The sequence below is a fragment of the Trachurus trachurus genome, assembly GCF_905171665.1.
Source record: "Trachurus trachurus genome assembly, chromosome: 14".
Taxonomy (NCBI): Eukaryota; Metazoa; Chordata; class Actinopteri; order Carangiformes; family Carangidae; genus Trachurus; species Trachurus trachurus.
Window position 1 is genome coordinate 4,861,203 of NC_139903.1, and position 9,457 is coordinate 4,870,659.

Sequence of the window (9,457 nt, forward strand, 5' to 3'; positions counted from 1 at the left end):
ACCCTGTAATCACATCCAAACCGATTGACTGGTCTTGATAGAGAGATTCTTAATACAGTAATGTCCCAGTCCGATGGCTTTTCCTTTGGAGCTAAATGAAGATTTTTATTTAGGCCTACTAATCTATTTATCTAAATTTCCATCAGCTCAAGTGATTAAACACTGCAGTAAATTAATCATATTTGAAAAGTAACTTACCCGAAACTATTCTGTATTACATCAAGGCCTGATTTAAAAAAAATAATAATAATTTGTGAGGGTTTTTCCCATGTTGGTAAATGGGTGCTTATTCCCCTCCCTGTAGGATCGTGCAGAGTTGGTTGATATTTGTTTAACTACACTGTGTATACTGGTATATTTTTAAGATTTATTTACGAAATATCTGATATCAAATATAGGGGAATGTTAGAATGATATTTGATTTATAATAAGTATACAAAGTATATAATTTTTTTTTTTTAATTAATTCTAGTGGTGGCCCTGACACCTCAACTTCTTCACTCATCATTTTAGTAATGACCTCAGCTCTTTTAAAGGATGACCTAAATAAGAGGAAGTAGGCCTTAAGTGATGTTTATAAATGTTCACTGTCCCTGTTACATAACCCAATGAATAAATCAAGCTCACCAGAGTCCAAACAGTATATCACACAAGTAGTATTTATTTGGTATGAATTGAATTTGTTCGATTATTGTATTTATTTATTTTTTTAAGCAGAAACTGTTTACATCATGTCAACACTACAATTTGCCCATTACGTTCAAAGAAGCACTGTAAGAGCAATTAAAAACAGTTATTTTGTAAACATTATAAAAAAAACAATCAAGTAGGTCAGACAAGACAAGTCGTAAGGTAAATCACACCATTTCATTTACATGAAAAAAAATAATATTCACATTAATAAATTAATTTGGATGAAATTAAAAGGTATGCAGCAAGAACATTACCAGCACAGAAGTAGAGTATACATACTGCGTATAAAGTATGCATGATGGGAAGGACAACATGTCACTAGAATTACTCAACACAAAAAAGCGCACAAAATCCCAACTGAACTTTCCAATAAAAACCCTACGCATTGCCATGATTCACACTGTACATATACTGTTTGAAGTTTACTGCGTTTGTCAGCTCAGCGACGTGCAAAAAAAAAATAATAATACGCTCCACATTCACGACTTCAACAAAAGGAGGAAACCTAGTTGGTTAATTGTAGGTGGACCCTTCTGAACGCTGGATGACAGATCGCAAACAAAATGTAACTCTAGGAAGAAAATCTGTCACAACAAAACAAATATACATGATTCATATCCACCTGTTAGAAACGGAGAGGTCACCAATTAAAAATCATTTTCATATGGTGAAGAATTCGACATCTCCTGCTTCTGCAATGCCACAAAAAAGATCTCTGAACTCAAACTATCTTTTTTTTTTAAACTTTCCAACTAGGTTCCTAACAAGGCTGGAGACCCATGTGTGTGTGTGTAACTGTTCCTCGTGTGTTATGACCTCAGAATAACAATCCATTCATTCTCAGAACATGACACGGAGATCAAAATAAAATAAAAATATAACGTCCGTCTCTCCAACGATTACATCACCATTCATTATGTTTAAACATACGCGGCTGATTTCACAGCTGTTTTTTAAGCTTTGAGCTTCCTTGTGAACTGTAGTTTGACTTTCTCTTGTTTGTTGATGTGTGTGTGTGTGTGTGTGTGTGTGTAAGGGAATAAGAGAAGCTCTGTGTGATGAAAAACAACAACAAAAGGATATCCGAGATTAATCACAGAATTCACGAAAGAAAAGACAAAAACAATTCAAAGTTTTAAATAAGAATCCTGAGAGTAAAAACCAGAAATCAAATGATCTGAATCTTGAAACTAATCTCAGAGCACATGTGTGTGTTTTCTCATGTTCCTTGTTAAAAAAAAAAGCTTATTATTATATTTTTTTTCAAAAGCTTCACAGCCACAGTCTCTACTGGCGATGCAGCTGGAGGTCGCCTACAGCGTGAAGTACAGATACAGACAGTGCAGCTGATGAGCAGGGGTGATGATGACACTCTGCATTAAGGGGAATAAACCAACTGCTTCCTTCCTGCTCTGCGTTGATCCTGTAAATCGTCAAAAAAAAAAAAAAAACGCGAGCCAAGAGGAGCCTCGGGCGGTTTCTTCACTCATCTTCATTTCAGACGACTCAGGAACTAGATTATGTCGAATTGAAGAGCATGGACCCGGACCCTGACCCGGACCAAACCTCCACAGGGCTAATGACTTAACATGACAGGAAGGCATTCGTAGTGTTGTAAACTAGTAGGGAGATCGTTGAGTTTACCTCCAAAGTAGAAGTTGTTGTTCTTTGTACAGTTGGGGCTCACGCACCTGGTAAAAACCAGGAAATACCAAGCTGGGCGGTTACTGGTGACTGGAGAATATGACACCTCGCCCACGTTTAGAGTTAAATAGGATCTGCAGAGACTCAGGGCTGGGCAATAATTCAATGTTATGTCTGTGAGCTTTTTTAGTGGAATTGCATTTATGGCAACACGAGCTTCACTGTAACCTGCATCCTTATGATGACACATGTCAGAAATATCGCCCAGCTCTTGAGCGACTCCAGTGTTTCCCATTCATCAGTTAAAAAGGAATCGGACTGTTGTCCACTCACTTCTTGACAAATAAATATCTGTACCTGCACATTCTTCGCACATGCAAACACAGGCGTGCTCCTGTTTCTGAGCTTCTGTCCCGAGTAAACACAAGTTGATCTGAAACAAACACTGGTCATGTGTGTGTGTGTGTGTTGTGTGTGTGTGTGTGTGTGTGTGTGTGGCGCCTTCGTCTTGGTGGAATCCTGAAGCGCCAAAGTGACAACGACCTGTCATAAATACAGCAAGGGATTCATTCCCAGACCCTCAACAACAACCAACAACAAACCCACGTCAGAGGATGTTAATGAGCATGCATTTGTTGCTACGGGAGGACAGAGGGGGGGAGAGGCCAAAAAAAACAACAGAAGGAGGGCTGGGTTTTTACAGCTGTGGGGGGGTCAGGGAGTCTCTGAACCGAAGAAGAGTAGGACCTCGTGCGAGAGGATGAAGGTGAAGAAGTAGACGCAGAGGTCGGCGAAGACGTCGCCCATCCTCCTGTAGGTGTCCATGGAGCGGTTGATGACCTCGGCGGGGATGCCGGACAGCAGCAGGGCAGCGGTGAGCACAGTGGTCTGGGACTTCTTCTCTACCTGGAGCGACACAAGTATAGAGAAAATTTAAATTTAAATCATCCACCATGAAAACCTCAACATATTTCTTATTTATCTTCCTTCCTGATTACATTTTTGAAAACAATAAGAATTTGCATGCATGTTAAAGGGGACATATCTCCTTTTGGAGGCTCTTTAACATAGTGTTTGCCTTGCAGCCCCCAAAGCATAAGAATTGACAAAAAATCTGTAATTTTCAGGCTCCTGAGGTTGAAATCCATGTGGTTTTATGAGCTGTTCCCTCAGTTGTCATACAATCAGCACGTTTAAAAAGAAAGTTGAAAAAACAACTGGACAACTGAAGTGCATGTAAACGCGTTAGTCCGACCAAGACCAGACTTCTCCAAATAAACACCCAGGTAGTGCGATTGGAAATCGGTTTTCTTCTGCATGTATTCGCCTTAATTGGGCTAATACTTGACAATGCATGTGTGCGCATGCTTCACAACAGTAGAGGCGGCACAAAGTCAGTTATTCTATTTTTGCTGTTGCATGTGAACTGGGACATGGACAGAACTCAGACGAGACGCTCAAATGGAGCTGTGAGCAGAGTTCGACTTAGCTGTGCATGTAAACGTACTGAATGACACCATTAGTCATCAAATTTGTAGAGGGGGCGGGGCCTGGTCAGCAGCGGCTCATTTGCATTTAAAGGGACTGAAACCAGCCATTCTGAACAGGGCTGTTCTGAGTGAGTGTTTTGAGTCTTTAAGACACATGGGAACTATTTAAATTTGTGGAAAAGGGACAGAATATTATGTCTCCTTTAAACAACGGGAAAGGGATCATCAGAAAGAAGTGCAGACTCACCTTTGGAAAGTATTTGGAGAGACCCATGTAGGCCAGTTCAAGGGTCAGAAATGGAGCAAATATTGACTGGAATGAAAGAATACACATCACATCACTACAACAATATGAAAAATCAACATACATTATATCATACTGATATAATAATAACACATCATTATTATTACCTGATACTAAAACAGATCAGTGACCCATTTTTAAAATGCATAACACTAAAACAAAAACACCTGCACACACTGAATGTGTGGTTTAATGGTTTGTGGTGAGAGATAATAAAGAATGTGAACAGTCATTTGTTTTATAATAACAACAGGAACCTGCTGAAACCAGTGATGTGACTAAACACCTAAAATGACCGGCGATGAGTCAACCACAGTTACCACAGCAACACGGTGTCTTCAGCCAACACTCACCAGATACTTGCAAACAAAAACTCTGACAAAAAGAGCGAGGAGGACGCTGCCGATGAGCCTGAAGACTATGAAGGGGTCGAACTCCTCCGCCTCGGACGCCCCGTCCTGGGCCGGCTTCTCATTGGCCAGCTGACCTCGCAGTTTCATGGCGTCGTCAAAGCGGGACAGGTACTTCTGGAGGCCTCGGCGCGGGGACCCGCCGATGTCGTCCGAGGCCCTCTCTCCCCTCGGCCTCTGCCGCACGCCGGCGATGTCGTCGTCCAGGGAGCATCCGGTCAGATCGCTGCAGTCCGGCAGCGGCGAGCCCCGTCTCTCCGGCGTGGCGCTGTGGGAGCGGCTGCCGTGTCCCGTGGCCTCCGGCAGGAAGGGAGAGGGTCTCTGCGACGACGGGGACGAGGACCACGGCTCGGTTCTGTCGAGGTCGAGGTGGAAACGAGGTTCTGTGGGGCGCCGAGAAGCTCCTGATGAGGACAGAGGGAGAGGTTTGTTAACTGATCAAAGAAACATCATCTGGTTAAAGCAGAAGTAAGCGGAATATTTGTGTTAATATAAGTCTTAAATAGTTTTATCTTCCGACAGCAATCACTTATATAGAGTGTTTGGTCTGAAACACGGGTCTGTCAGTCACTCTGCTCTGCTGTAAGCCCAGGAGAAAACTTTCCTTGTATCCTACAACCTTTATCCAATGAGGAGAGAGAGAACGGCATAAAGGGGCGGTCCTCTCTGTGTGTGCAGCCAAGGGATGCGCGTGAATGTGGTGACATAGGGATGAGGGCGGGGACTGCTAACTCCATCCGCTGACTTCTGCTTTAACTCTTCTCCATGTGTCCCTTAGCTCCCAGCTCCAGAGTCCTAGTGCTGCTGGTTAAATCAATGACTTGTAACTAGTTCCAGGGAGAATGGAGGCCCTCTGCCTTCCACCTAGCGTCTCTTGGCTGAAAACCAACCTTGTAAGATCAGAGCCTCCGACCCGGTGTCCCAGCTCTCGTCTCTGCAGCACCGCCACACAAACGTAACACGCTAACCCGTAACCCGTAATCTCTTGTTCATGACAGATAAGACTACACAAATATACACAATGGTAACATGGTAGATGATAAATAACGTTATCCACCGCTCCATGGATTGATTTCTCACCGGTTTCGTTGTGAACAAATGCACATGGAGGAGAGGAGGGTTAGAGACACAGAGGAGGAGAGACCAGACTTATATAGTTCCTCGTTAAGGAACCTGGATAGAGAAACTGTATCCGACACCACTGCACCTCCACTCCTACTGGTAACTGAATTCATGCTTCTACTAATAACTTTCTGGTAATTATTCCCTAATCATTTAGTCTACAAAAGAAATGCCTCTGACTAGTGCCCTCCCTGCACCCAAACTGACCGAAATTGCCCTCAAACTCTCATGTTCTGTCTGGTTTGAGTTCAGATCTGACAGTTAAATTAGTTTGTTTGTTTTTTTAACTTGGTGGGATGATGACGGATGCACAGGTTTTTAGTTCTGCTAAGTTCATTTTGGGCGCCACACAAGCTTGGATTGTGACTTATCCATCACACCACACCATCAGGGAGGTGTCAACAGACAAGGACAACATGGAGGGACAGCGAATAAGGTGTGGATTTGCATAGTCCGCCTTTAGGACGGGAAAGGAGGGAAGAGAGTGCAGGGCAGATAACTGTCTCCAGCAGTTTATCTGACAGAAAGGGGGGCATCTGATGCTCAGCTTTCAACTATAAGCACAGAGGGATTGATCTTTAACCACACAAACTACACAGGGGGAGGATGCAAACTCTTCTCCAACACCCACAATGAAAAAATAAACTGTAGCTAATATACTAATGCATAACCAGGGCTCCTGTCCAACATGATCTACTAGGAGCACAGTGGACCCCTACTTTAAAACTTTAGGAGCGTGAGCAGAAAATTTAGGGGTGAATGACTTGCAAAGCAAATATTGACATTTCCTTCTCATTCATTATCCTCACACACATAAACCCAACACCTGTAATGTACCAGATTCTTCCCTTCCATGTTTAACCTGTGTGTGTGTTTTTTTAAAGACAAATTTACTGGTTAAACATGTGCAAGTAGATGCATAACCAGGGCTCCTGTCCAACATGTTTTACTAGGAGCACAGCGGACCCCTAACTTAAAACTTTAGGAGTGTGAGCAGAAAATTTAAGGGTGCACACCATGAATGACTTGCAAAGCAAATATTGACATTTCCTTCTCATTCATTATCCTCACACACATTAACCCAACACCTGTAATGTACCATATTCTTCCCTTCCATGTTTAACCTGTGTTTTTTTTTTTTACTGGTTAGTAGTAGATGAAAAACAATACTTGCAGCGTCTTAAATTTCAGGGGCAAAAACTCTCCATTTAGGAGCAGTTTGGGTTTGGAGCCTCTCTATGACACATCTGTATAGTGAAAGTGAACGTGCAAGTCACGTTAATGAGCAAAGCCTGAGAACAAAGGTACGGTAATGTGCAGCTGAAAGGGCGACAGCAGCAGCAGCAGCAGCAGGTGACAGTCACGACCTCGGACCATTATCATCATCATCATCATCATCATCATCATTATTATTGCATCATTGCATCATCATCATACCATTATTTTCAGACTCGGTTTTAGCAGCGAAGCCCACGATCCTGTGCATCCTGTCCTCCGAGTTCATGAGCAGTTTCCTCCTCCGGATCTCCGCTCGCTTCTGCGCCGCCGACAGAGAGCCGCCGCCAGTCCGCTGCTGCTCCTCGCTCACATCCACCGGCTCCATGTTGGATGAAGGAAAGCAACGAACAAACAAACCGACCGACGACCGATCTGATCCAACCAAACCACCGGACAGCGGAGTGAAAAGAAGAAGGAGAAGAAGGAGGAGGAGAAGTCACTGAATTAGACGGTAAACACACAGCGGAGTGGACAAACAGCAGCAGCAGCAGCAGCAGCAGCAGCAGGGTGTCTGGTCTGGTCTGAGGTGGTGAGGAGGAGAAGGAGGGGAGGAGGAGGAGGAGGGCGCGCGCGCAGTGATGGCGTCAGCGCCTAGCATGACGAAGTGGTTTAAGCAGGTTTTTAAGCCCCTCGGCGCTGACTGACAGGAAACACAGACAGGCTTTATTATCTAATAATAAGGGGTGGGACCTCGAGCATGGATGTATTATTATAAGAGCATAGAATAGAATCTAAATCTATATGTATATAAATATAAATATAATAATATATTAGAATAAATCCAGTTAAATAACTCATAAATTAACTTACTGTATAGATTATAATGACTAGATAACTTGATAGATAATTTATGAATAAGGGGTGGGAGTAAATAAGTTTTACTTCTTCCCACTCCTTTTCGGATATGAAACAAACAAATAAACAAAAAAAACAAAAAAATCAAATTACCTTTATTTTCAATTTTTTTTTTATTTTTTATTATATATATATATATATATATATATTATAGTTTTTATATGTTATGTCTGTCCATTTCTGTATTATGTTTTATTTCTTTTAACATGTCTGAAATAAACTTAAACTAACTAACTAACTAACTAACTAATAGAATCGAATAATACAAACAGTTCATATATTCATATTTGGTTCATTTTTAAAGCACTGTCACAGTTACTCCCTCCATACCATACAGTACTATCATCTCTCCTAACACTGAAACCACATTAAAACTGGTCCACACTCACAGAACTGGCTGTTACTCATATATTTAATTTGCTGGAACTCAACTGGGGAAAACATGTTTTTATTATAATGCACCATACACATGGAATAATCTATAAAAGGCCCTAAAATTTGGAAACTTACCATCAGTACAACAGTTTATAAGGCCATCACTGACCTGATCTCACTACACTGTCACTGCTTTTAACTGTAACCCATCTTGACTGTTTAACTGTATTTATTCATTGCTTTATTTCCCTAATATTGTCTTAACCCCCCCCCCCTTTAATTGATGTTGTTTTACTGTTGTAACTTCTCATGTTATATAAATATCAATAGGCTAACACTGAATATGTTTTAATTATGACCAAATAATTTGTCAAACACATTGTTTTGTTTTTGTTGTTAATAACATGATGTGAATTCACACACTACATGTTCAGACATGAGCAGCACAACATGCTATTTAGCCTGATCTATGAAAATAAGAAGCGGATAACACAGAGCAGTTTGTTGCTTCATTTCTCTGCCTGCATGTATTAACACATGTATATAGAGAAGAATTACCATGAATACTTTAAATAAAATAACAGCAAGCTTAGATAACTTGTTATAAAAATGTTGTTGTTTTTTATTATAAGCTCAGTCAGATGTTTAATTAGTTCACATAACAACTTAGATTGAACATGTCCATGCTGATCAATCAGCCACAGGCCTTTTCTTGTTTGCTGCTATTTGCGTGCCTTTAAAAAAATATGTATTTAAAAATACATGTATTGTTTTAGGTTTTCTGCTATCAATCCTATTGAGCCTGTGGATTCAAGAGCATGCATCATATGAAGTATTGATACTTCATATGAGAAATGATTTACCCACCTCTATTCTTGCAATAAGAGTTGGAATCAATGCAAAACCAAAATTAAATCTGTGTGTTTTTGTCTTGAATGTATATCTGCAGATCCTTGATGAGGATCCCAGAGTTGGTCAACGATCAGACTGTAGCCTACCGTCCCTATTTACAGTTTAAAGGGCCTTGACAGGTGGCCCAGACATTTATAGCCCTGCTGGTTATAGTGTCAAAGCACTATAGCGACAAAGTAAACCTCCACCAGGATGCGTCTGTGCCCTGAAAGGAGATCTAGTCCTTCTGTCACTCCCTTCAGTGGCTGCGCCGTTATGACATGAGGAAAAAAGTTAATTCCGATGCTAAACTACCTACAAACCCTGTTGTTCCAGAGGTGCGATGAAGCCTTTGTCTTTTAAGTCTTGATTAGTCCTCAGAGGAGGGATATTAC

General features: G+C 41.4%; 1 protein-coding gene across 1 annotated transcript; it reads right to left on the bottom strand.

Annotated features, from left to right (window-relative positions):
- Window positions 1-698: 698 nt before the first annotated feature.
- camlg (calcium modulating ligand) lies at window positions 699-7,423 on the bottom strand. Its single transcript, XM_083987073.1, has 4 exons — window positions 7,101-7,423; window positions 4,485-4,945; window positions 4,075-4,140; window positions 699-3,243 (listed from the first exon to the last, which is right to left on the bottom strand). The coding sequence occupies exons 1-4, from the start codon at window positions 7,264-7,266 to the stop codon at window positions 3,052-3,054; spliced, it is 885 nt and encodes a 294-aa protein (XP_083843199.1). The 5' UTR covers window positions 7,267-7,423; the 3' UTR covers window positions 699-3,051.
- Window positions 7,424-9,457: the final 2,034 nt, after the last annotated feature.

Coding starts and splice junctions, on each gene's coding strand:
- camlg (XM_083987073.1), bottom strand. CDS start 7,266: ATGGAGCCGGTGGATGTGAGCGAGGAGCAGCAGCGGACTGGCGGCGGC. Junction 4,946..7,100: donor AACCGAGTCTGAAAATAATG/GTATGATGATGA, acceptor TGTCCTCATCAG/GAGCTTCTCGGCGCCCCACA. Junction 4,141..4,484: donor TTTTTGTTTGCAAGTATCTG/GTGAGTGTTGGC, acceptor CTTTCATTCCAG/TCAATATTTGCTCCATTTCT.